Source organism: Dendrobates tinctorius, unplaced genomic scaffold (assembly GCF_039654945.1).
Source record: "Dendrobates tinctorius isolate UK_male_01 unplaced genomic scaffold, ASM3965494v1 ptg000045l, whole genome shotgun sequence".
Lineage (NCBI taxonomy): Eukaryota > Metazoa > Chordata > Amphibia > Anura > Dendrobatidae > Dendrobates > Dendrobates tinctorius.
The window spans coordinates 11,197,791-11,224,899 of record NW_027361713.1 but is presented as its reverse complement, the minus strand read 5'-3'; the positions used below and the strand labels follow the sequence as shown (position 1 = coordinate 11,224,899).

Here is a 27,109-nt window from a genome sequence, read left to right as displayed (position 1 = left end):
CTCGTTAAGTGACCATGACTTGGCTGGCCGCGGAAGGGTTACTATGCCTATGTCGAGAAAAATAGGAGCATGGTCTGAGAGAGAGATGATGTCTATAGTCGCATTTTTAACTAATGGGAGATTAGCTGTTTGTGTCAATAGATAGTCAATTCTGTGATAGCTACCGCACGGGTGGGAATAAAAAGTGTAGTCTCTGCCCGAAAGGAAAGAGTGTTCTCCAGGGATCTATCAAATGCAATTCTTGTAAAGAAAGGTGTAATTTTCTCAGTGCCCTTTGAGAAAGGGTCGACTTGCCCGTTGAGGTATCTAGGGATGGGTTAAGTGCCACATTAAAGTCCCCCCCCCCATCAACAACAAACCCTCAGTAAATAGTTTTAAGGTATTCATTGTTTTGCACAGCCATCCAATCTGATTCCTATTTGGGGCATAAAGGTTACACAGAGTAACTTTAGTATTGGCTATAAGGCCCTTTATTATAATATATCTACCTTCGGAATCTGATAGGCAATCATGCAAGACAAAAGGAACATTCTTTTTAATAGCAATGCTCACTCCTCTAGACGCCGAACCACCCGTACTATGATACCAGGTCGGGTAACGGGATCTAAACATATCCGGGACTCTCCCCATTTTAAAATGTGTCTCCTGCAGGAAGACTATACTAGCCTTTTTTGAATATAAAAGGTTCAATACCTGGCTCCTCTTACTCGGGGAACGTAAGCCCTTTACATTGTATGAAGCCACTACCATAGTGGCGAAATTAACTTTATCACCCATAGCATAATAGGTGGAGCAAAAAAATAAATGAATAGGTGTTCCATGCCGACGAACCACAAAAAATACAAAATACAAGATAAAGTAACATATATATAACAATAACCAACTACCTGCCTGTGGCAGGGGTAGGGGGTCAAACATACCCCCCTTAGCAGAGCAGGGAATTACATCGCCAATACACGAGTGGTATATGTTAGCTTATAAGGCAGTTAAATGAAAGCAGCAACACATAGGTAGGTGCCAATCAAGGCAAACTAAAGTGATCTAAAACATTGCAGAGTTAAACAAAAATTTCCGGGTCTATATGTAAGAAAATACGGCTAGACAGAGCACAAGAGATCTCAGGGGGGTATCTCTTTCCTCACCCCAGACTTCCCTTGTTTAGGGGGCGTGCGTCTCTTCACTGAGGCCCAGTCCCCCTGACCTCCTGCATAAGCATTGATAGGGGGAGGCGTGCGAAGATCCATGTCTAAAGGTAGCCATGAAGGGATATCAATAGGAGCAATGTCGAATGTGTCCCATATTTTGGTTGAATCTTCGGGGCTCCTTACTGTTATTTGTTTGCCGTCTCCATGTACAGATATTCCAAATGGAAATAGCCATTTGTAAAGGATTTTACGCGAGCGTAACACTTCCAAGAGGGGCCTTAGGATTCTTCTTTTTGCAAGGGTCGACGGCGCAATGTCTTGATAAAGTTGGATAGCAGATCCTTCATAGGAGAGATTTTTAATGTCTCTTGAGGCAGACAAAATAATATTGGTGTCCAAATAGCTCAACAAGCCGCAGATCACATCCCTCGGGGGTTCAGAAGGCTTAGGCTTGGGTCTGAGCGATCTATGTACCCTCTCTATTACAATTTGGTCGCATTTTTCTTGCGAGATTAAGAGGGCAAAGATCTCTTTCGTGGATTTTTCTAATATTTCTGTAGAGACACTTTCAGGCAAGCCTTTAATCCTTATATTTTTTCTGCGACTGATTTTCTTGATCTTCTAAAGCCAGAAGAGAGTTGTTAAGCTGTGTTCTGTGGTAGTCCAGATGATCTCTCATGGCGTTGGAGTGGCTAATGAGAGAGGACTGAGATGATTCCAGGGACTCCACTCTATTACCAATATGTAACAAATCTGCTCTCATACCAGATATCTCCGTGACCAAAGGTTTTAAAGCTTAGGCCAGTAATTTTTTTGAAGACTGATCTAGATAACTTCCCAGAGTCTGATTGGGTAATATCACTGGCATCGTCACTTGAGTCCGAATCCTCGACATGTTCCTCCACCTCAGCATTTGTATGCAGCTTTTCAGGTGTGGACCTAGCCGACACAGGTTTATTTTTCAGAAATTTCTCCATTTCACTCTGCCTGCCCTGATGTACACCAGTAGCTAGCGGTTTAGCACGCTCTTTATTAGATTTAACCATACTGCTTAATTAAAGCGTGCGTTTTAATCACCACTCGTGCATTCAGGAAAAGTCTACTAATGCATGTTCATAGATGAAGATAACCCCATGCGTCTTGAAAGATGATGAGCTGACATAAGTGGATATCCGTGGGGATAGGGCGTTATCAGCGCTCTAATGTGGTGCACTAAATAAAAAGTCTCACACTTCCGTGGCACAAAACTAGGCCGGTTTCAGCGCCTCTGAAAGGGGAGAGTGGTACCCCCAAACCCCAGGTCGACGTCTCCCTCAGCGAGACAAGAACGTCATCAGACAAGCTCTGCGGACCCAGGCAGAGTTAATGCCCGTCACTGTGTGCAGCAGGAGCGTCCACCTCAGATTCCCCGGGCAATGTACCAGGAGCACCCAGCACCGCGGTCACCCTCCGCTTACCAGCCAGGCAGAGAGCCCTTCGGGTGTCTCCAGAATCTCCACCAGTGCACGTGCGACCGGCTCACCTCCCTCTCCTCCGGTAAGCGAATCCGTTCCTTCCCTTCCTTATTAGTCAGCGGTCTCTCTGATGGTGATCTCGGGACAGATCTCGCTGAAATCTCATCTCTCGAGATCTCAGTCCCGAGATCACCATCATCGCATGCGCCGCCCCCGGCGGCCGCTGCCATATTGCCGGAGCCCAAAACAGAGGGAACCGAGAGGGAGCCCCGGGGCTCTGGCCTGTCGCAAAATGTCACCAGAGCCCCGGGATTGGAACCGGAGACACCGCTGGGCATGTGGAGACACGGCTGGGCACCCGGAGACACCCACAGCGCCGACGGACACCCGGTAAATGTGGGCAGAGCCCGGGCTGCTGCACAGACCCCCCTGGCAGCAGTACAGCCCCCCTGGCAGCAGCGCAAGCCCCCCTGGCAGTACAGCCCCCCCTGGTAGCAGCATGAGCCCCCCCTGGCAGCAGTACAGCCCCCCTGGTAGCAGCACAAGCCCCCCCTGGTAGCAGCACGAGCCCCCCCTGGTAGCAGCACGAGCCCCCCCTGGTAGCAGCACGAGCCCCCCCTGGCAGCAGCATGAGCCCCCCCTGGTAGCAGCATGAGCCCCCCCGGCAGCAGCGCGAGCCCCCCTGGCAGCAGCGCGAGCCCCCCTGGTAGCAGCACAGACCCCCCCTGGTAGCAGCACGAGCCCCCCCTGGTAGCAGCACGAGCCCCCCCTGGCAGCAGCATGAGCCCCCCCTGGTAGCAGCATGAGCCCCCCCGGCAGCAGCGCGAGCCCCCCTGGCAGCAGCGCGAGCCCCCCTGGCAGCAGCGCGAGCCCCCCTGGTAGCAGCACAGACCCCCCCTGGCAGCAGCACAGACCCCCCCTGGCAGCAGCACAGACCCCCTGGCAGCAGCGCAAGCCCCCCTGGCAGCAGCGCAAGCCCCCCTGGTAGCAGCACGAGCCCCCTGGCAGCGCGCTGCACATCGGAGCATCCTCTCATCCCTTCCTGTGGCCTGCAGTATCACCCCACTCCTGCCTCCTCCAGCAGCGACCCTGGGACCCCACTTCACTGCAGCCACCACCCCTGGTAAGCAATAAGACACCGGGATTATAAGAGGCACCACCATTTTATTAAAAAAAAGTTTTTTCCTATTTTTCTCCTCAAAATTTGTGGTGCGTCTTATAATCCGGAGCGTCTTATAAAGCGAAAAATACGGTATACCTGCAGGTACTTGGCTGGACCGCAAAACTTGCGTTTTTTTCAAATGCAGTAACTGTGATAATTGTAAGTTTATGAGATCATGCAAACTCTTTGTAAGTTCCTACAATGGGAAAAAATTCTATTTCTCAAACTGTAAAACATCTGGTGTCATATATATATGGCCACATGTAGTTGTCCTTACGATTATGTGGGGAAAACATCAAGAGAATTTCGACGTAGGGTTGGTGAGCATGCTGGGGATATTAGGCATAATCGTGATACCCCTCTGGCAAAACATATTAATGAACGACATAGAGGCAACATGGAGGAGATCAAGTTTTGTGTCATTGAGGTGGTAAAACGAAACCCCAGGGGGGAAATTTTGACAAACTATTGCTGCGAAGGGAATGTGCCTGGATCCACAGGTTGGAGTCCGTGGCACCAAATGGCCTCAATAAGAGTCAATCATATGCTTCCTTCTTATAATCTCAGTGGCTGAATGGGCCTCACGTTGTCATGTCAATTTGAATAAGTACTCCTATAAATATTGGATGCACAAATTTGTTGTGCGACATTTTTTCATATACAATTCCTCTTTTTGATATACCTTTTTGATGTACCTTTATTATGATACAATGACTTCCTACCCCCTCTTACTTCCCCTCCCCTGCACCAAAACAGGATATTTTGCCGATATCATGTATTTCTTTTTATATATATTACATCTTTACATATGTCACTGTCCTGTTTACATTTTATGAGCATTATTAGGGTTAATGTGGGTACATGGTATATTAATCCTTTATGATGGATAAGCATGATCTATCAAGAGTCTTTGGCATATATGAAAGCATTTGCTGTAATTGGTTGTCAAATGGCACTTATATAATATAATGTTGCCCTATTTACATGACTCATTTTGCAGAATTAGGCAAATTGTGCCGCATGTGGCATGCGGATCACCTCCTTGTGCTCCCCATTAACAGAGGGAGATTGAGGTCCCTGATGGTGATATACCCTTCTAACGCGCTGTCATGGCATCGCTTTGGGCATGCGCGATCTGGAGTGCAGGAAACAGAAAGCGTCGGTGTTGCCGTGGCAACGCGCGCTTGAGAACTTCCTGTTATATGCCGCCCGCGATTTTGGAGTCATAATGTTATATCAATTTATTGGCGCTCTATTGGACTCGCGGGTTAGGCTTTTATACCCCCTATTGATAGTGGGGGATTTAGATCTCTACTTGAGATGCACCGGCATGGGCATTGATCTGGGCATGCTCACTTAATGGCTGAGGCAACAAGAAGTGTTGGTGTAACCGTGGTGATGCGCCCTTGTCAATCATATGACACACTTCCGGTTGCACGCCGACCTATGGGCGTGTGCAATCAGAACAGGAAACATCGCCTGTTTGATGGATCTCATTTGTGGACGAATCACTGTGTAGCGCTGTACATCAGCTGTGTGCTGAGTGCGTTCCAGATGGAGCGCATGTTTGACTTCATAGTAATGGCGGTTCATCTGTTTCCTCTATTTTTGATTGATAAGTATATTGGCCAATGATGTGTGATGACTCTTGGTTGATAGAGCGCAAACTAGTCTTTATCTCCAATATGAAACCTATACTTGGCCCTTTTTGTGAGATCATTACACAGGGACCTCTAGGCTATACAGGAAGTGATAGTCATTAATTAGCAGCCACATCTATATATAGGGGAGGCTTGTGGTCAGTTACCAAACAGCATCCAACTATCTACCTCCTGATGATCCTGTTAGGAGAAACGCATTGAGGTTTATTCTATCCTGCATCAAAAAACTCGAGTACCCCTTTACTGTTATTAATATATTTTGTTTAATTATTCATTACGTCATGTTATATCATTATGTCATAATGCCTTCCATTTTCTCCTCACCCCAAAGTGGAGTTATTAAGCAATATAAGGGCTGATCTAGGGTGAGCCGTTGTGGAGCAGGGGCGCCATTCCGCTGACCAGTAGGGTGCCAACCTCCGCTGACAGGAAGGTTTACAGATTCAGGGAACAGGTAGTTAGGTACTCAATTGTTTGCACATCACTTTACTGTCTTGTTAATTGCACTCTTTTTTGCACTTTTTTCTATTGTTGCCTACCTAGCAATTATTGAGGCAACCCCTATATTTTCTTTTCCTGGTCGAGTGAATAGTTGTCTGCTGCACTCATACAGGGTTATCTAGGAGCTTTAGGGTACAGCATTCGTGGAGCGGGGGCGCCAATCACGTATATGTTTAGGGTGCCAACCTCCGCTGCTAGGCAGATTTGACATCAGGATCACTCTGCGTAGGGCCTAGTAGGTGACACGGTTATTTGTATTTTCTGTGTGGTAGTGGTGTCTTTTATTAAGACTTTACTAAAGGTTTGGTTTTATATCATATATTCTATATTATGTAAGGCTCCTTGATAATAATATTGTTTTTTTGACCTTACTGGTTACAAATTTTTCCAAAAATAATTTTCAAGTCTGCCGAAGCCTGAGTATGGATATTGTAGTGCTTGGCGAATGTGTGCAGGCTGGACCAGGTTGCTGCCTTGCAAACCTGTTCCGCCGATGCCTGGTGCCGAAGAGCCCAAGAGGCGCCCACTGCCTGAGTGCGCTCTGATCCCTGCTGGAACCGGTGCGCCTCTGATGCGGTATGACTCCTGAATAGTCAAACGAATCCACCTGGCTATGGTCGATCTTGAGGCAGCGAGTCCCTTCCTGCGCCCCTCGGGGAGCACGAACAGCGTGTCTGTCTGACAAAAGGGTGCTGTCCGTTACACATACCTCCTGAGAGCTCTCACCAGGTCCAACGTATGAAGAGCCTTTTCAACACGGTGTACCAGTGCTGGACAAAAAGAGGGCAAGACAATATCCTCATTAATGTGAAACGAGGAAATGACCTTCGGCAGAAATCCTTGTGGAAAATCAGAAATGGGGCTCGGCAGGATAGAGCTGCCAGCTCCGAGACCCGCCTGATTTAAGTTATAGCCAGGGCTGTGGAGTCGGAGTCGGAGTCGTGGAGTCGGAGTCGGTGCTCATTTTGGTGGAGTCGGAGTTGGAGTCGGTATAAAATGGACCGACTGCGACTCCTAAAATATATAATAAATTGGGTACAGTAATTCAATGCAGGATGTGCCGAATATTTTTTCATAGGAGTTTGGGAAAGTTATGAAATGTCCTATAAATGGCTGTTATATTACTGATCTAAGGCTACATTCACACACAGCGTTTTTCCTGTGTTTTTTGAGGATACGTTTTTCAGCTGCAAAAGCTGATCATCTTTTTAAAAAACTGCATCACCTGAAAGGTTTTTGAGCTCATAGATAATGTTTTCAATAGCAAAAGCAGATTAGAAATCTGCTCTGTCTATCCATTTATCCATATCTGTCTATCCATATCGTATCTGTACCAAAAAGAATGAAAACCGGGTAGTACACCAATATATATTCTGTTCTATATAAATATCTTGATTATTGGATCATAAAAATGATTAAATGTCTGAGGTTCACATTGTACTACAATAAATTTTTCACTTAAATATAAGCAATATGTGTGGGAGTCGGAGTCGGAGTTGGAGTCGGAGTCGGTGTAAGGGAAATTGAGGAGTCGGAGTCGCAGGTTTGGCTTACCGACTCCACAGCCCTGGTTATAGCCACAGAACACACTACCTTCCAGGAAAGGTATGACAAAGAGACAACCTATAGCGGTTCAAATGGAGCTTCCTGCAGAACACTTAGGACCAGGTTAAGGTCCCAGGCGTCCTGGGGCGCCCTTATAGGGAGGTACCAAGTGGGAGACTCCCTGGATGAAAGTTTTTACCTGCAGATTGGTAGCGATCTTGCACTGGAACAGGATGGATAAGGCCGATATTTGTCTCCTGAGGGAACTTGGGGCCAAACCTGAGTCTAGGCCAGACTGGAGAAAGGCAAAGATGTTGGGAATAGAGAATCTCAGTGGAGAACAACCGTGGTCCCGATACCAAGAAAACCTTCCAGGTGTGGTGGTAAATACGTGCTGAGGCAGGCTTCCGGGCGCTAACCATTGTAGCCACCACATTGCGGCCAAACCCAGCCTGGGTTAGAATCCAAGATTCAACCGCCAAGCCGTCAAACACAAGGCCCTTGAGTTCGGGTGGTAGATCTGGCCCTGGGAAAGTAGGTCTTGGCGCTCTGGCAGGCGCCAGGGGATGTCGGCGAGTAGCTACACTAGGTATGCGTACCATGCCCGACGAGACTAATCTAGGGCCAGCAGAATCACTGGAACTCCTTCTGCCTTGATCTTCTTGATGACTCTCGGAAGTAGTGGCAGTGGGGGAAATAGGTATGGGAGGCGAAACTGGTTCCATGGCAGAAACAACGCATCCACGGCAATTGCCTGCGGGTCCCGGGACCGAGCGAGAAACGCAGGCACCTTGACGTTCACCCTGGAGGCTATCAGGTCCACATCCGGCATTCCCCAATGCTGGCAAATTTGCCGCAAGACCTCGGGGTGTAGTGACCATTCCCTGGACATGAGACCCTGCCGGCTGAGGAAGTCCGCCGCCCAGTTCTCTACGCCCGGAATGTGGACTGCCGATATCGCCGAGTGGCTTCTCTCAGCCCAGTGAAGAACGTGCCCAACCTCGCGCATGGCTGCCCTGCTGCGGGTGCCCCCCTGATGATTTATGTAAGCCACAGCCGTGGCGTTGTCTGATTGAATCCGGACGGGGCGGCCTGCTAGAAGGTGATGAAACTGTTGCAGAGCTAGCCGGATCACCCGTATTTCTAACAAGTTGATCGGGAGGCGTGCCTCCTGCGGCGACCACCGTCCCTGGGTCGTGTGATGGCGAAAAAACGCTCCCCAGCCGAGGAGGCTGGCATCGGTTGTGACCACCAGCCAATGGTTTGGGGGAAAAGGGAGGAACTGGCTGTCCACCAACCGAGTGCCTGTCTGACCTGCGTGGACAACTGGCATCGGCGATCGAGAGAGAATGGGTTTTTGTCCCAGGCTGACAAGACGGCATGCTGCAAGGGGCGAAGATGGAGCTGGGCAAACGGAACCGCTTCCATTGCTGCCACCATTCTTCCTAGGACCCTCATGCAGAAACAGATGGTATGAGGGACTGGTTGGCGAAGTATCCGGACTCCCTGCCGTAGAGTTAGGGCCTTGTCCTGCGGGAGAATTACCAACCCTTGGGAAGTGTCGAAGATCATTCCTAAGAAGGAAATCCTCTGAACTGGAACAGGTGATGATTTCTTCAGATTGACCAACCACCCTAAGCGGGAAAGAGTATCTAGCGTGATGCTGACACTCTCCTCGCATGCCCGAAATGAAGGGCCCTTGATCAAGAGGTCGTCTAAATAAGGAAAGACGACTATGCCCCGGGAGTGCAGGATGGCCATGACGACCGCCATGACCTTTGTGAACACTCTGGGAGCGGTGGCCAGCCCGAAGGCCAGTGCTGCAAACTGAAAATGTAGCCCCTTGATGGCGAAGCGCAGAAACCTTTGGTGCGGGGAAAAAAAAAATGGGGATTTGTAAGTAGGCGTCTTGGATGTCGAGAGGCCAAATATTCTCCCCACCCCACGGCAGATATGACTGAATGGAGAGACTCCATCCGGAAATGTCTGATCCTGATAAATTTGTTCAGGAGCTTTAAACCCAGAAAGGGCCTGACGGCTCCATCTTTTTGGGGACCGTGAATAGGTTGGAGTAGAACCCCTGAAATTTTTCGTTCTCTGGTACGGGAACAATGACTCCGTTGTGCTGGAGCATTTCGATGGCCTTGAGTAAAGCCCCTGCAACTGCCTTGGGAGGACGGGAAAAGAAAAAACCGTCTTGGGGGGTACTTGACAAATTCTACCTTGTACCCCGAGGACACCAGCTCTCTTACCCATGTGTCGTGTGTGACAGAGAGCCAGGCGTGGCGAAACTGAAGTAGGCGACCGCCTACCTTGCTGGTGTCGCCCTGAAATTGCCTCGAGTCATTTGGCTGAAGATCTCTGGGATCTAGGTCCCCTTGATCTGGGCTGGTGGGTACGCATTCTCCCCAACGGGTTAGTTCTATATGAGACCTGCCGATCCCTGTCCTGGGTGGGACGACCTGAAACTGCGGGATTGGTCACTGCAGCCCACCCGGGGTTGTGAAAGGACCGAAACTGTGCCTGAAGTTGGTGACGAAATGGCTGTTTGACCCTTTGCTGAGGGAGAAAACTGCTCTTTCCCCCCCGTGGAGTCAGAGATTAGCTGATCCAACTTCTCTCCGAATAGGCAACCGCTCTGATAAGGCAAGGAAGTCAGGGATTTCTTGGAGGTTGAGCCTGCCCGCCATGTCCTCAACCATAGAGCCCCTCCTAATGGAGATCGCATTTGCGGCAGCGAGTGCCGCGCAGTTGGACGCAACCAAAGATGCACTGATTAAGTAGTCTCCGGCCAACGTGATTTGATTTGCGATTTCTGATACCTCTGCTGGTAGGTCCATACCTTGCAAGGCTCTGTTCAATGATTCTGACAAAGCAATCATGGCTTTTGCTACCCATGTTGCCGCGAACGAGGGGGAGAGTGCTGAACCTGATGCCTCAAACACTGAGCGAGCCAGGCTCTCTATGAGACGGTCAGTGGGATCCTTGATAGAGGAACCACTAGGTATGGATAACAGGGTTTTAGAGGCCAAGCGCGACACGGGTGGATCTACCGTTGGGGATTCTGCCCATTTTTTTTTTTTTTTTTTACAGAGATCAGGGGAGAACGGGTACCTCGCTTCGAGCGCCTTCTGGCCTGAGAAACGCCTGTCTGGCCGTTCCCTGTGTTGTTGCACTATGTCCTCAAATTTGGTTTGAGAGCTAAATACTCTGAGGCCGCTTTACTCGCTTAAATGACACCTTGTTACTTGAGGACAAGGTGGAATCATCTTCCATCCCAAGAGTCTGGTTGACGGCCTCAAAGAGACTGTCAATTGTTTCCCGGTACCCTGGAGTACCCAAATGAAGTGGCTCATCCGATTCGTAATCTGAGCTTTGCTCGTTGTCGACTACTGGTAACAGCGAGCGAGAGGCAGAGCTTATGGATGCCGAAGCACCGGAAGACGCTGTGTGGGTTCGTTTCTCACGCGTCTGCCTGAGGTGAGAGTGGCCCCTGCAGGCCGGAGGCTCCTGTGAGGTGGAGGACCCCTCTAAGACAGGCGAGCCGCTATCCCTGCCCCTATATGGGGCTCAACGGGACTCGATTGCTCTCGTAAGCGATGCCATGGACTGCGACAGAGACAGGGCCCATTCCGGAGGGTTAGATACACTGGGCTCGGTCGCAGGGGGGGGCTCCTGGGCATGTTTGGAATCGCAAGCTTCACAAATTTGCTTACTTTGCGCATGTGGGAAGGCGGCCAGACAGGAGGTACACGCAACGTACAGAAACGTGTGCGTCTTATCTTTTCTGGATATGGTGGCCCTGCTAGGTGATATGCTTGGGGGGGGGGGGGGGGGTTGAGGGTGCAAAAAAACTGCTTAGCCTCTGGCAAACATGGAGGGTGGCCTTCCTCCTTCAGGGGCAACACTTAACCCACTCCTGTGTCCCCAGTCCTGGATCCCCTTAGGCATCCAGCCTGCCACACAGCTGCTCCCTTTTCAAAAAAGAGGGCCTCGGCGTGTGGGCGGGCCCTCGGAAGAGGCGACCGCCGGTGACGTCACGAGGGCGGAGCTTCTGCCCGCGGCCTAGCTCCAGCAGAAGCCGGGGACGAAATTTTCAGCGTCCACCCGGACCCGGGGGCGGGTCCGCCAGCAACAGGGGCCTGGGCAGTAAATACGTTGCCAACTGCCACAGCTGTGGGGGCGCACCCTGTATCACGCGGAAGCCCGAGGATGTGGTTGGAAAAAACGAGGCCACCAGCAATGCCGACCCCAGGGGTCTACAAGAGCCCTCCCAGCCCACCTCCTTCGACATCTCACCCCTGGATTCCAAGGTTGGGGGGGAAGGGGGGCTGCAAAAAATCAAGGACAGTGCAGGCACCCTAACTCCATCTTCCCTATAAAGGATGAGGAGAGGGACCGTCCGCCACCTTCCATCACCGCAGTCTGGCATTGGTGATGCAGTGGGGGCCGCACTGACTATTCCTAGGCCTCTGTACACCCAAGGGTTTCAATACCTTAGGGTGGTCAGGGCTCGGTCCGGCATCATGTCCCACATTGCGGGAGAGGATACGTGGAGGCGACACTCGCACGTGCTCGCCCGTTGTTGGTTTGGGGAGATCGGACCCTTTCACTAGGGTCTGTCGCATCTTCATGGAAAAAAAAAAAAGAGTCTGGGAAAAAAAAACATGTGTGCCTCCAATGGACACTTAGCAAGTACTGGTTTCGCCTGCAACCGAGGCGAGGGTGCATACTGCAGAGGAGGAGCCAACCTTTTTTTCATTCACTTAGTGTCAGCCTCTTGGCGGCAGTAGCATAAACCCACAATCCTGTGTCCCCCCAATGAGGCGAAGGAGAAAAAAAATTCATGAAGGTCAAAATTAATTTTTTTGGGTTGCTGCAATACCACAAAAAATGCTGTAACAAGAGATCAAAAGGTCATATATATCCCAAAATGGTATCGATAGGAACGTTGCATCACTTCGCAAGAAAACAAACCATCACATAGCTCCATCAACCAAAAAATGAAAACGTTACGGGTCTCCGAAAATGACGACACAACCACCAAACTATTTTGTTTGCAAACTTCTGATTTTTTTTCACCACTAAAATAATAAAAACTGTACATGTCTAGTATCGCCATAATCGTACTGATGAGCAGAATCATATTTCGAGGCCATTTCTACTGCAAAATTTACACTATAAAATTCCATTCCCAAAAAACAATGTAAAAATTGGTTTGTTTTTTTTCTTTCACAATTTCTCCCCACTTGGATTTTTCTACCCGTTTACCAGGTCACTATGCAATAAAATCAATGGAGATCAGGGAACAGTACAACTCTTCCAGCATACGTCTATGTGGACAGAAAAATAAATAAGTTGTCTCTAGGAAGAATGGGATGCAAAAACGGAAACACAAAAACGGAAATTTGGCATGTCGTGAAGGGGTTAAGTATATTCATGTATATTGGCCAGATGGAAGCAAAACAGACATTCTTTTGGCCTTGGGCAATTGATAACGTGTATGTATGTCCGGAACGTACACAGTATACACACTAAAGGTAAGGGTACCGTTACACTTAGCGACGCACCAGCGATCCCGACAACGATACGTCCTGGTAAGGATCGCTGGTGCGTCACTAGTAAGGCCTGTTTCACACATCCGTTTTTCAGATCAGTTGTAATCCGGGAAAATGGCGGAAAACGGATCCGTTTCCGTTTTCACAGCAACGTGTGCCACCGGACCGTTGTTTTGACAGATCCGGCGAAGGCTGAATTTTAAAGGAACAAGTGTCCGGAAAAAGGAGAGAGAGGGAGAGAGAGGGGGAGAGAGAGGGGGAGAGAGAGGGGGAGAGAGATTTTAGCGGCTCCCAGAATGGCATTTATGGGTTAAAATTCTTCCCGGAGTTAAGATTCCGGGCATGCACGGTTCAAAATAGCGGACCGTCAAAGAAAAAAAACCGTTGCAGGGTCTGTCTCATCCGCCCGGGAGCCGCTAAATTCTTGGCGGATCCGTAAAAAAACGGGTGTAACGGATGACCGTCATTCAAGATCCACCAATAATGTAAGTCTATGGGGGAAAAAACAGATCCGCCCCTTTTTTGGCGGATCCATTTTTTAAAAAATTGGCGGATTTTGACTGACAGGGAAAAACGGAAGTGTGAAAGAGGCCTAAGCTGTCAAACAGTCAGATTTGCCCAACAACGCAGCAATGATCCAGCGATCCATATAACGACCTCGGCGGTTGTTAGGATCTTGTCACACAGCAGCGTTTCTGACGACTCCCGCCTGTGTCCATGATTTCTGAGTCACTAACGAGGTCGCTCGTCGGTGTCACACACAGCGATGCATGCTGGCCAGCGGGACACCAGCGATCAAAAAATGGCCCAGGACATTAGAGCACTATCAGCGACATCGCAGCGGGGGCCTGGTCGCTGCTAAGTGTCACACGTAACGAGATCACTGGCGAGGTCGCTGTTGCGTCACAAAATCGGTGACGCTTCAGCGATCTCGCTATGTGAGATGGGGCCTTAAGGCAAACACATGGTGTGAACAGGTATCAGCACTGACAGGGGCCAGAACTGGAACATAATGAAGAACACAGGAATTGGAGGATTCCCTTACTCTGAAAGGTTGCGATTCCAGCTGTTCTGTATTCTTGTAATCGTTTGATCTCTCTGCGCAGTTCAAATTCCACTACAAAAAATTCACAGACATTACCTGTTTATTCCCACATTCAGCAAACAACATTTCACAGAAGTTTTTTCATATGTAAAATAATGATATTGGCTCATGAAGATCTACTACTGGTTAGGTAGAAAATGCCAACGACAATAATAGTGGGGAAAAAGCTAAAAATCAAATTATTCTATTTATATGGACCGACTAAGGGTCCCGTTTCACATAGCGACACACCAGCGATCCCGACAACGATACGACCTGGTAAGGATCGCTGGTGCATCACTACATGGTCGCTAGTAAGTTGCCAAACAGGCAGATCTCTTCAGCGACGCAGCAACGATCCGGCGGTCGTTGATACCTTGTTACACAGCAGCTTTTCTGAACAATTCCATCCTGCGTCCCTGAGTTCTGCGTCACCAACGAGGTCGCTCACAGCAATGCATGCTGGGCAGCGGGACGCCGACGATGAAAAAATGGCCCAGGACATTCGAGCAGGTCGCCGCTATATGTCACATGTAGCGAGATCGCAGTTGCGTCACAATATCGGTGACGCATCAGCGATCTCGCTATGTGAGACGGGGCCTTAAGTGAATGCCAATCGGTAAATCTTCACAGGTCGGCATTCGGTTAATAGCATGTTTACACAGGCAGACTGAAGAAAACCATGAGCACTAAATGATTAGTAATAGATTGCTCAGTGCACCCAAGTGGCCATGGTTCTCAACAGGGCGAGTCCTGATTACACAGGATAATGTACTGCCAAGAACAATGATTTTTTTTTAATGCTGTGCGAAAGATCAATTCACCTGATGAGCAAGCATTTTGCGCCTTCATCAGGTGTCGACAGCCTGTTTACACAGCAAGATAATTGTAAACACTTGTTCACGTTCAGTAAAATGCAACTTAAGCAAAGTAGTGGCAATCTGTATAGAACCCCATGATACCTTGTTATCATGCTCACTAAAATTAACTTTTAATTGTTAATTTCAGTATCATTTGTTTGTCCAGTCATTTTACATTATTTCACCCTCCATAAAACAGAGAGCTGCGTAATGACAACCAAAAGTAAAAGAAAGACCGCTTACGTGCATGGCTTTCAATAAAATGATCATGTTTTCTTGCTCCTAAAATTCGACTAAATCGCCTCATTGTTTCATACAGCTCTTGAATATCTTTGGAATATCTTCTTTCCAGAACTAAAATTAAAATAAACTGGTTACAAATCTGTGTTTGAGAATAAACAAAACAGCAGTACATTAGGATTGGAAGTCCAGAAGTTTATTTAAAGGGAACCTGTCACCCCCCCCCAGGGCATTTTTAAGTTAAAGAGCCACCTTCAGCAGCACTAAGGCTGCATTCTGTTAAGGGCCTTTTACACATAGCGATATCGCTAAAGCGCCACCGATCTTGTGACGCAACAGCGATCTCGGTAGCAATATAGCTACATGTGACACTTACCTCCAACCGGCCCCCCCGCTGGCTATTGTTGATTGCACTCGAACGTCCTGGTCCATTTCTCGTCGTCGGCTTCCTGCTGGCGCCGACGAACGACTCCATGGACGTCGGAGGAAGTCGTCATCAGAGCTGCCGTCTGACAGGTAAGTAACGACCGCCAACCGCTGCTGCATCGCTGGTGAGATCTGCCTGTTTGGCAGCTCACTAGCGACCATTTAGCGATGCAACAGCGATCCTGACCGGGTCGTATCGTTGTCGGGATCATTGGTGCATCGCTAAATATAACGGGACCTTTAAGGTGGCTCTTCTGTTTCTAACTCCTAGTAACGCCGAAATATTGACTTTTATAAATAGGTCCTCATACCTGTAATGCGTCCCATAGGTATGGTGTGTCCCCCTGAATCAGCCGCCTCCCAGGCGTCCATCATGCCCCTGTTGTGTCTGGGTGCCGTGTTATGTTTGGGTCACCGAGGAGGAAAGCAAGCCCAAGCTAAGCCACAGAAAACCAGAGAGGTTGGTAACTAAGCGGATTGCAGACCCCTGATCCTATACACACAACTAGCAGTAGCCGTGGAGCATATCTACGATGATCCTAGACGCCTCAACACAGCGGGAGAACTAAATAAGCCTAAAGCAAGAAAGGGGAAATCTAAACTGCCCCAGAGCAGACCCCAAAGGAAGATAGCCCCCAAACATATATTGTCGGTGAGACAAGATGAAAACACAAACACAGGTAGAAAAATAGACTGAGCAAACGATGGGGCCCACACTGACTAGACAGGACAGGAAAGACTCTGTCTGCAATCACGCAAAAAAACCCTGCAAAAAATGCCCAACATGCCTGATAGAAAAATACTGAAGTCACTAGACTTCAACCACTATATCAGCACTCTGGTATATTCTGAAAACAGAGCAAAAAGAGGCCAATCTAATAAGGGAAAAAAACACACTGGCACAAGCAGTAACATATGGACAGTGATTCAGCACAGCCCCAGCCGGAGCTGGCTGACCACATAAAACTGAAATAGACAAAACCAGATCAAATGTGAACAGAATAGCAAAAGAACACTTAGCTGAGAATGCAGGGACTGAGCTGGAAACTAAGACCTCAGGAGGCAGGAAAAAAGATCACCAGCAGGGGTAGAGGGAGTCGGCTGTTTTAAATCCACTCAGAGACTCCAGATCTCCAATCGTCCTCCTCATTATCAAGTGGCAGGCCTCTGCCAATTAGAACAGCTCCATTACTTCCAATAACCACCAGAGGGAGCCCAGAAAGAGAACTCGTGATCCCTCTGTCAATACAACTAGCTCCACTACCTTCACTAGTAACCAGAGGTAGGCCAGAAAGCGGATTCACAACAGTGCCGCCTCCCAGCCATCCATCATGCTCCTGTGCCATCACTGCCTCCTCCTGGCTGCATTCTGTGAAGGTGGCTCTTCTGTTTCTGACCCCTAGTAACGCCGAAATATTGACTTTTATAAATAGGTTCTCATACCACTAATGCCTCCCATAGATATGGTGCGTGTCCCTGTATCAGCCGCCTCGCAGCCGTCCATCATGCCCCTGTTGTGTCTGGGTGCCGCCTCCCAGCCATCCATCATGATCCTGTGCCGTCACTGCCTCCTCCTGTGTAGTATGCCTGCACTGTGACAACTCTAGCTGTGCCTGCCCCCATCCCCCTCCTCCTCTTTCTTTTTCCTCCCTCAGCACAGCTGAGCTCCACACCAACAGGTCAGCTGTCAGGTCAGCTTAGGTGTGTCACTGTAAAAACCCTTTTATTTCAATAAATTTGCAGTATTGTATATATTATAAATTCCTCTATTGGCTTAATATTTCACTATCCTATCTTTAACTATTTTTCTATCTATCCATCCATCTATTATCTATCATCTATGTATCTATCCATCTATCTATTCATTTATCATCTGTCTTTCTATCATCTATTTATATCTACTTATCTATCTATCCATCTATCCATCCATTTATCATCTATGTATCTATCCATCTAGCTATACATCTATCATCTATTTTTCTAACATCTATTTATCTATCATCTATGTATCTATCCATCCTATCTATTCATCTATTTTCTAACATATATCTATCATCTATCTATCCACCCATCATCTATCAATGTATCTATACATCTATCCATCTATCAATGTATCTATACATCCATCTATCTATTCATCTATCATCTATCTATCTACTTTTCTACTATTTATCGATCATCTATCTATAGATCTATCTATATCTATCTCTGTTATGAATGAGTCACCGTAGGAGGCAAAAACAGAAATACTAGCTAAGTCCAGAAAACCAGAGAAGTTGGCAGCTATCGGATTGCAGACCCCTGAACCTATCAACAACAACTAGCAGTAGCCGTGGGGGGTTCCTACGGTGCCCTAGACCCCTCGATCACAGCCGGAGAACTAAATAGCCTAAAGACAGAAAGGGAAATCTAAACTGCCCCAGAGCAGACCCCAAAGCAATAGGCAGCCCCCAACATATAATGACGGTGAAGCAAGATGAAAAAACTCACACACAGATAGAAAGATAGGCTGAGCAAATGATGGGGCCCAAGCTAACTTAAATAGGACAGGATAGAAAAGCTGCTGTCTGCAATCTGCCAAAACCCTATCAAAACAAGAGCCAACAGACTGATAGGGAAAAAAGCCCTGAAGACACTAGGCTTCAAAAAGACTATATCAGTACTCAGGTATTTTCTGAAGACAGAGCAAAAAGGAATTCAGCTCACCCCAGCAGGGAATGGCAGAAATCCAGAAAAACCAGGCAAAACAAAACCAAAACACAAATGCAAAAAGCAGAGCAGAAAACTTAGCTTTTGAGGAGCAGGAATCAGACTGGTCTCCTAGAATCCCTCTGAGAAATCACCAGCAAGGCAGAAGGGCGTCAGCTGCCTTATATCCAGTCAGCAATTCCAGTCACCCAGTCATCATCATCCTGCTCAGGTGCTTGGTAATCAGTCTCACTACCTTCACCAGAAGAGGAAGTTCGTCAGACCTCAATGGTGATGGGGAAAATGAACTCACAACATATCTCATTCCTTCTATCTCATTACTTTTGTCTCATTCCTTCTATCGCATTCCTTCTATCAATTATTTACCTATTATCTATCCATTATCTATCTCATTCCTTCTATCTAATTCCATATCTATCTTTCTATAGATAGATAGATAATAGATATGGTATAGATAGATGGAATGAGATAGACAGATAGGTAGACAGATCTATAGATAGAAGTAATGAGAATGGATAGATAATAGATAGATAAATAATAGATAGAAGGAATGAGATAGATAGATAGAAGGAATGAGATAGATAGATAAATAGATGACAGAAAAATAGATAGATGATAGATGAATAGATAGATGGATAGACAGATGGAGAGATGATAGATGGATGGATAGATGAATTGATGATAGAAAAATAGATGACAGAAAGATGGATGGATGAATAGATAGATGGATGGATAGATGGATGAATTGATAGATGATAGATAGATAGATAAATACATGATAGAAAGATGGATGAATAGATAGATGGATAGATGAATTCATAGATGATAAATAGATGATAGCTTATATAAAAATAGATAGATGATAAATAGATGATAGATGATAGAAAAAAGCTAGATAGATGATAGATGGATAGATGGATAGATGACAGATGAATGGATAGATACATAGATGATAGATAGATAGATGGATAGAAAGAAAAATAGAGATAGGATAGTGAAATATTAAGCCAATAGAGGAATTTATAATATATACAATACTGCAAATTTATTGAAACAAAAGGGGTTTTTACAGTGACACACCTAAGCTGATCAGCTGACCTGCCAGTGACCTGCTTGTGTGAAGCTCAGCTGTGCTGAGGGAGGAAAAAGAAAGAGGAGGGGGATGGAGGCAGGCACAGCTAGAGTTGTCACAGCGCAGGCATACTACACAGGAGGAGGCAGTAACGGCACAGGAGCATGATGGATGGCTGGGAGGCGGCACCCAGACACATCAGGGGCATGATGGACGGCTGGGAGGCGGCTGATACAGGGACACACACCAAACCTATGGGAGGCATTAGCGGTATGAGAACCTATTTATAAACGTCAATATTTCGGCGTGTCTAGGGGTCAGAAACAGAAGAGCCACCTTCACAGAATGCAGCCTTAGTGCTGCTGAAGGTGGCTCTTTTACTTAAAAACGCCCTAGGGGGTGACAAGTTCCCTTTAAAAGGAAAAAAAAAAGATGGCTATGCTTTAACGTTCAAGGTCTATATGTGCTTTGGTAAAAAGTGAACAGAAAATAAGTGAATCCTTGATGAACTTCATGTATGAAGAAAATAAATGGACGGGTTCCACGTCGGCGCTCTCTTACGCCATGCTTTTATTCTCAGTTTATTTAGGAGTATTTTTAGCTTTGCGTTAACAATGTACTATTTTAATACTGTGCTCCTGGAGCCACAGGAACACATCAGATGTAGCCATAATATTAGGGGCTTGTTTTCTTTGGTACCAGAAGTGTCACTTTTCTGTGGTATGAACAAAAAACCTCATTTATTGGTAAATTGGGTATACATTGCAGAGTCCAAGAAAGAAATGAAGATTTTTGGAAATTACTGTAAAATCTCTTTCTCAAAGTCTTCATTGGGGGGACACAGGAACCATGAGTTAAGTCTGCCACCACCTGGAGGCTGAAACTAATAATACACCTTTAGAAAAAAAGTTGACTGCTTCCCAGCAGATTATACCTAGCCACTTAGCCTACCGAAACCAAGCTGCTCAATGAGAAAGCAGTAGAACAAAAAAAACAACTGATGTAAAGCACAACCACTCAAAGAGGAAAACAACGTAAATGCACATTGTGAGAGGTGGTATGTGAGACAGTGACCGGAGTTGTTGTGAATGGCCGCTATGTGTCGCAGAGGAGGAGGTCCTCTGCGCTGTAAGCCTGAAATGTTGCTCTGGGACCTGTAGTTCCACAAGCTTTGTTTTGTTTATAAGGGGCTGGGTTTACAGGGTTGGCCGGAGATGGGTGGGACTGGCCAACCACCTACCTCTCAAAGGGTGTGTCTCACACGATATAGTAAGACTGTGGTGTGATCACAGGATCTCTGTGCTGTAAGGTCCTGAAAGAGAACAGGTTTCTGTGTATTGGAAGGTCCTGTGATTAGACCAGATTCCTGAAGAGCACATGGTGAGGCCATGTACCTGGATTGTCTCTGTGTTGGAAGGTCCTGCAAGTGGATCGGATTCCTGAAGGGCACAGGGTGAGACCATGTACCTGAAGAGGCTGTGACGGCACTGCGTAGGGGAAGCTACCGACCTTCTGAGGGTCTGGAACTGTCAGGAGTGCCGTTGTCTCATGGCGTCTTATGGGACATTGATCCCAGTAAGGCAGCTTCCCTAGAAGCCAGGACTGACAAGGAATCAGTGTGTTGAGCGGAGCTCCAGGAAGGTAACCTAAGACAAGGGGTGTTGTAGTAAGGGCAGACAAGTATCTGCTATTGGAACAGACTGGTGGTGCCTTATTATGTTCCGTTGATGTTAAGTAATGGACTATTCTTGGTGCGGTTTAGGATGTCTAAATAAACCTAATAGACTGTTTAAGTAACAAACCGTTCCTGTGTGCCTTAATCCTGTTGCCTAGCAAGTTTCCCCCCACACATACAGTGAGTGCAATCTTACAACACTCGAATGGGCAACCAAGGGAGGGTGCTGTGTCCCCCAATGAGCACTGCAAGAAAGATTTTATGATCAGTACCACGAAAACTAAGTTTGTCTGGCACTTCATTAGGGGACACAGGGACCATGCAAAATCCAAGTACGCACCTTTCAGAGTTGCAGATCAGATACCTTTTGTCAGATAGCCCAGAACGCTCCCACAGTCTGAGTAGAGTGAGCTTTAACCTGATGTGCTTCCAAAATGGCAGATCGAATCCAGCGAGCACTGGTTGCCTCAAAAGTATCCTGGCCTCTGTGCAGGCCTTCAGGAATGACAAACAAGTCATCCACCAAATGCCAAAATGAGGCTGAGACAGAGGAGTGAAGCAACATAGCTCCAACCACATCCAGCTAGTGCAAAGTTCTCTTAGCAGGATAAGAGGGTGAAGGATAGATCAAAGGCATTACAACATCCTCATTAAGGTAAAAGCCAAAACTACCATAGGGAGAGAATAAGGTACTGGGCACAATACAACTTAGTCCAAGTGAAGAACAAGGAATAGAGAACATTGGGAGAGGGCAGCCAGCTCCAATATCCACCTCATGAAAGTAACGGATGAAATAAAAGCCACCTTATAGCAGAGGCAGATGACCCTAATCGGCTCAAAAGTCAGGGACTGAACAGCGTCCAAAATAAGATTGAGGTCCCAATGAGCAAGGAAAGGAGGTGAGTTGACAGGAAAAAAGGAGGGAAGGAAATACATAGTTATTAAGGTTGAAGGAAGACTTTAAGTCCATCTAGTTCAACCCATATCCTATCCTAACTTGCCCTAACATGTTAATAGAGGAAGGCAAAAAAAAACCCATGTGGCAATGAGTAAGCTTCACATTGGGGAAACAAAATTCCTTCCCGACTCCACATACGGCAATCAGACTAGTTCCCTGGATCAACGCAATATTAAGGAAACTAGTGTATATACCCTGTAATATTATACTTTTCAAGAAAGGCATCCAGTCCCTTCTTAAATTTTAGTAGTGAATCTCTCATTACTACATCATACAGCAGAGAGTTCCATAGTCTCACTGCTCTTACAGTAAAGAATCCACATCTGTGAGTATGCTTAAACCTTCTTTCCTCCAGACGTAGAGGATGCCCCCTTGTCCCCGTCACAGGTCTAAGAGTAAAAAGATCATTAGAAAGGCCTTTGTACTGTCCCTGCATATATTTACACATTGTGATAAGATCACCCCTAAGCCTTCGATATTCCAAACTAAATAACCTCAAGAGTAATAATATATCTTGGTATTGCAGACCCTCCAGTTCCCTAATAACCTTGGTCGCTCTTCTCTGCACCCGCTCTAGTTCAGCTATGTCTTTCTTATACACCGGAGACCAGAACTGTACGCAGTATTCTAAGTGTGGTCGCACTAGTGACTTAGGCTACTTTCAGACTTGCGTTACCAGGCGCAGCGCCCGGCCGCCGCTAAGCTCCGCGCTCCCACCGCTGCATGCGATCAGCGTACCCTATATTTAGCGTTGGGTACGCTGGCCGTTCGCTGGTATGTTTTTGCCTGCGCATGCGACCTTTTTGCGCTGCGCCCACGTGCAACAAACGCACCTTGTTGCATTTTTGTGCGTTCAGCCTTCAGTTAATCGGTAGCATGGATCATATTCACATTAACCCGTACATTCATCTACAGCATGGTCACTTGCTGACCTGTGGATCTGCTGCAGTGGATTATCCTATATGCTGTAATAATAGCTCCATCTGTTGAGTACAATCTAATTATATTTATCCCATTTGCCTCGGATAAGAACTTATTTTTGCGCTATCTCCAACAGTTTTCATCACACCAGGACACAGGGATGTACGAAACCTGAGGAGAGCCAAGGACATAATTAGGATCCGATGCAAAGACGTTGCAGGAACTCCGTAGACCCACTGGAGCGTCCACAGGGGAGCCAGGGCAAAAAAAAAAACTTGATCCTGTCTGAAAGTCACGGCTCAATCTTCTGCTCAATGTAACATGCCAGAGTGCCATGGTTGGCAGAAGTCCAAAAGGCAAAAGGACCAACTGCCTAAGGTACATGGTTGTTGGCTGCGTCGAGGTACTAAGGTCCTGCAATCCCAATGAGAGTGTATACAGGCTGAACACTACAGGCTGTTTTCTGCGATGCTCAGTGGGGTGAAACAGACTGGCGCTGTTGTCTAAAGGGTAAAATAGAGAAAGATTAGTTTCCAACCTAGCAAATCTAAGGCAAAAAAACATAACTGAAATAAAAACCTGTGTCTGCCTCAAACGTGACAGTAAGCTAAACTCAGTGGCGTAGCAACTGTTTGTGGCGCCAGGGCGGTCGAAAATTTTGCCGCCCCTTTGGTCGTTGATAATCCGGAAGCATCCGAAGAGCCCACACTACACTCAAAGACCTAATTTTTAGTCTGATACTAACCCTGCTGTTATTATTTCTACATTTCTAGACTTTCATCTTCTTGCAGTTCTCTATCTATATATATGTATTAGCTTGATGATGCTGGATGAAGACCTAATGGCTTTTTTAATAATAATTTTTAATAATGTGACAGAAAAAAACAGAAAGTATATGGGGAGGAGATGTACGAGGACACGTATATGGGGGTATGTACGAGGACATGTATAGGGGGATGTACGAGGACACGTATATATGGATATGGGGGATGTACGAGGACACATATATGGGAGATGTACGAGGACACGTACACTGCGTTCCAAATTATTATGCAAATTGGATTTAAGTGTCATAAAGATGTAATTTTTTGTTTTTCAAATAAACTCAGATGGTATTGTGTATCAGGGCTCTTTGGATCACTGAAATCAATCTCAAATTCCTGTGATAATTAGTTTACCAGGTGAGCCCAATTAAAGGAAAACTACTTAAGAATGATGTTCCACATTATTAAGCAGGGCACAGGTTTCAAGGAATTTAGGAAAGAAAAAGGACCTCTCTGCTGCTGAAAAGCATCAAATAGTGCAATGCCTTGGTCAAGAGATGAAAACATTAGATATTTCCCAAAAATTTAAACGTGACCATCGTTCTGTTAAGAGATTTGTGGTTGATTCTGAGCACAGACATGTTTGTGCTGATAAAGGCAGAATGAGGAAGGTTTCTGCCAGGCAAGTTCATCGGATTAAGAGAGCAGCTGCTAAAAAGCCATTACAAACCAGCAAACAGATATTTAAAGCTGCTGGTGCCTCTGGAGTCCCTCGAACCTCATGGTGTAGGATTCTTCAAAGGCTTGCTGTGGTGCATAAACCTACTATTCGGCCACCCCTAAACAGTGTTCACAAGCAGAAATTGTAGCAGTGGGTCCAGACATACATGAAGACTATTTTTCATACAGTCTTGTTTACTGATGAGTGTCAAGCAACCCTGGATGGTCCAGATGGATTGTTGGTGGATGACCACTATGTCCCAACAAGGCTTCGACTTCAGCAAGAAGGAGGAGTCATGTTTTGGGCCAGAATCATGGGGAAACAGCTGGTAGGGCTCTTTAAGGTTCCTGAAGGTGTGAAAATGACCTCTGCAAAGTACTGTATATTGATTTTCTGACTGACAGCTGTCTTCCATGGTATAAAATCAGAAATGTGCCTTCAGGAGCAAAATCCTCTTCATGCATGACAATGCACCATCTCATGCTGCAAAGAATACCTCTGAGTCATTGACTGCTATAGGCATAAAAGGAGATAAACTCCTGGTGTGGCCACCATCTTCCCCTGACCTCAACCCTGTAGAGAACCTTTGGAGTATCATCAAGCAAAAGATCTATGAGGGAGGCAGTTCACATAAAAACAGCAGCTCTGGGAGGCTATTCCGACTTCATGCAAAGAAATCCAAGCAGAAACTCTCCAAAAACTCCCAAGTTCAATGGATGCAAGAATTGTGAGGTGATGTCACAGAAGGGTTCCAATGATAGCATGTAACTTGGCCTGTTTTGGAGTTAAATAGCTTTTTTGTTCAGTGAATGTGACCTCCTAATGCTGGAAATTCCACAAATGAACATATTCAGTTCTTTAAAACAGATCAAATGTTTAGAAATTCTACTGTGTCTAATAATTTGGAACAGTGCAATTTGAGCTACTATTCATTCTGGAGATTATACTGCTATCATTGGGAGGTTTCTTCAATAAAATTTGATGTATACTCTAACGGGTGATGACTTTTATTAGACTGACTGTCATTTGTACTGACTATTTAGGAAAATCATAGAAAAATATCATTTGCATAATAATTTGGAACACAGTGTATATATGGGGGGATGTACGAGAACACTTATATGGGGGATGATTATTGTATTAGGACACCTGTGGTGTGATGTCTATGTGGCATGTGACAGCTGTCTGTGGCTTCTCCCGTACAGATGTTGGTGGTGCATTCTCCGGTAATGGCCGCGGTGCACCCAGCAGCCTCTCCCACAAGTCGCCCCCATACCATGCTCCTCAGTATCCCACCTCACCCCGTGCAGTACTGTCCTACCCTTTTCCTCTCGCTCCCAGCCGGGGCAGCAGCACCGCCATATTCTTTCCTCCTCCCGGGAGCATCAATAGGGCGGAGCCTCTGCAGCTGCTACGGTGCCAGGACGGGACAGAAAACCTAGGAAAGCAGAGCTGTTGCTGTGCTGACACATGCGCAGAGTGTACACACACAGGTGTGTACACACATACAGACACACACACACACAGGCATACACAAACACAGGCGTACACACACACACACACACACACACACAGGTGTATACACACACAGAGGTGTATACATACACACACACAGACACACACACACAGGCATACACACACACACAGGTGTATATATACACACACAGGCATACACAAACACAGGTGTACACACACATAGGTGGATACACACACAGGCGTACACACACATAGGTGGATACACAGGCGTACACACACAGGTGGATACACACAGGCATACACACACAGACACACGTGGATACACAGGCATGCATACACACAGACACACACACATAGGTGTATACACACACACACACACACACGTGTATACACACACGTATACACACACACACAGGCATACACAAACACAGGTGTACACACACATAGGTGGATACACACACAGGCGTACACACACACACAGGTGTATACATACACACACATAGGTGGATACATACACAGGCGTACACACACACACACACACACACAGGTGTACATACACACACAAACACACACAGTGTGGCTGCAGTCACAGATCCTTTCGCTGCTGCACATGGTCAGACACAGGCAGCGGTGTTGGTGGCACATAACTGCACACAATGGAGGCAGACACACACCCAGAGCAGCCTGTGATGAGGACGACAGCTGCCTGCACACAGGGCCGCCGGGGGCAGCCGCAGACCACCTTACCCCAGCCCCGCACTCACCAGCTCACTGCTTGGCTCTTCCTAACATGGCTCCTTGTGTGCATCACATTCCTGGCAGCCGCGCACCATCCCACCATGACAGTCCTCCAGTGCAGCGGGGCTGATGTCAGCACTGCCTCTGCCCAGCGCAGCGCCGCTCACTGAGGGTCCAGGCGGAGAGGAGGGAGAAGCTGCTAGGTAGCAGGGGTACAGCGGCTCCCGATAGGCGGAGAAGGATGGAGGAAGGGTGGGAAGAAGAGGCTGCATTACCCCCTCACTGCACAGCCCCGCAGGCCAAAATGTACAGTCAGTGAGTCCAGGCTCCGCGCTTCTCCCACAGAGGAGAGGAATTGCTTCTGCTGCCGCGCCGCCCCCACACACGTGCCGCCTGGGGCGGACCGCCCCCCCCCATGCTACACCACTGGCTAAACTGA

General features: G+C 47.1%; 1 protein-coding gene across 3 annotated transcripts in view; it reads right to left on the bottom strand.

The window, feature by feature from the left end:
- The window catches only part of TADA2A (transcriptional adaptor 2A), a 252,718-nt gene that overhangs the window by 62,847 nt on the left and 162,762 nt on the right, over positions 1-27,109 (bottom strand). For all 3 annotated transcript variants that reach the window (XM_073575616.1, XM_073575617.1, XM_073575618.1), the window contains 2 exons: positions 15,214-15,324; positions 14,072-14,143 (listed from right to left, as the gene is read on the bottom strand). In XM_073575616.1, coding sequence (XP_073431717.1) covers positions 14,072-14,143; positions 15,214-15,324 — 183 coding nt within the window. The remainder of the gene's footprint in view (positions 1-14,071; positions 14,144-15,213; positions 15,325-27,109) is intronic.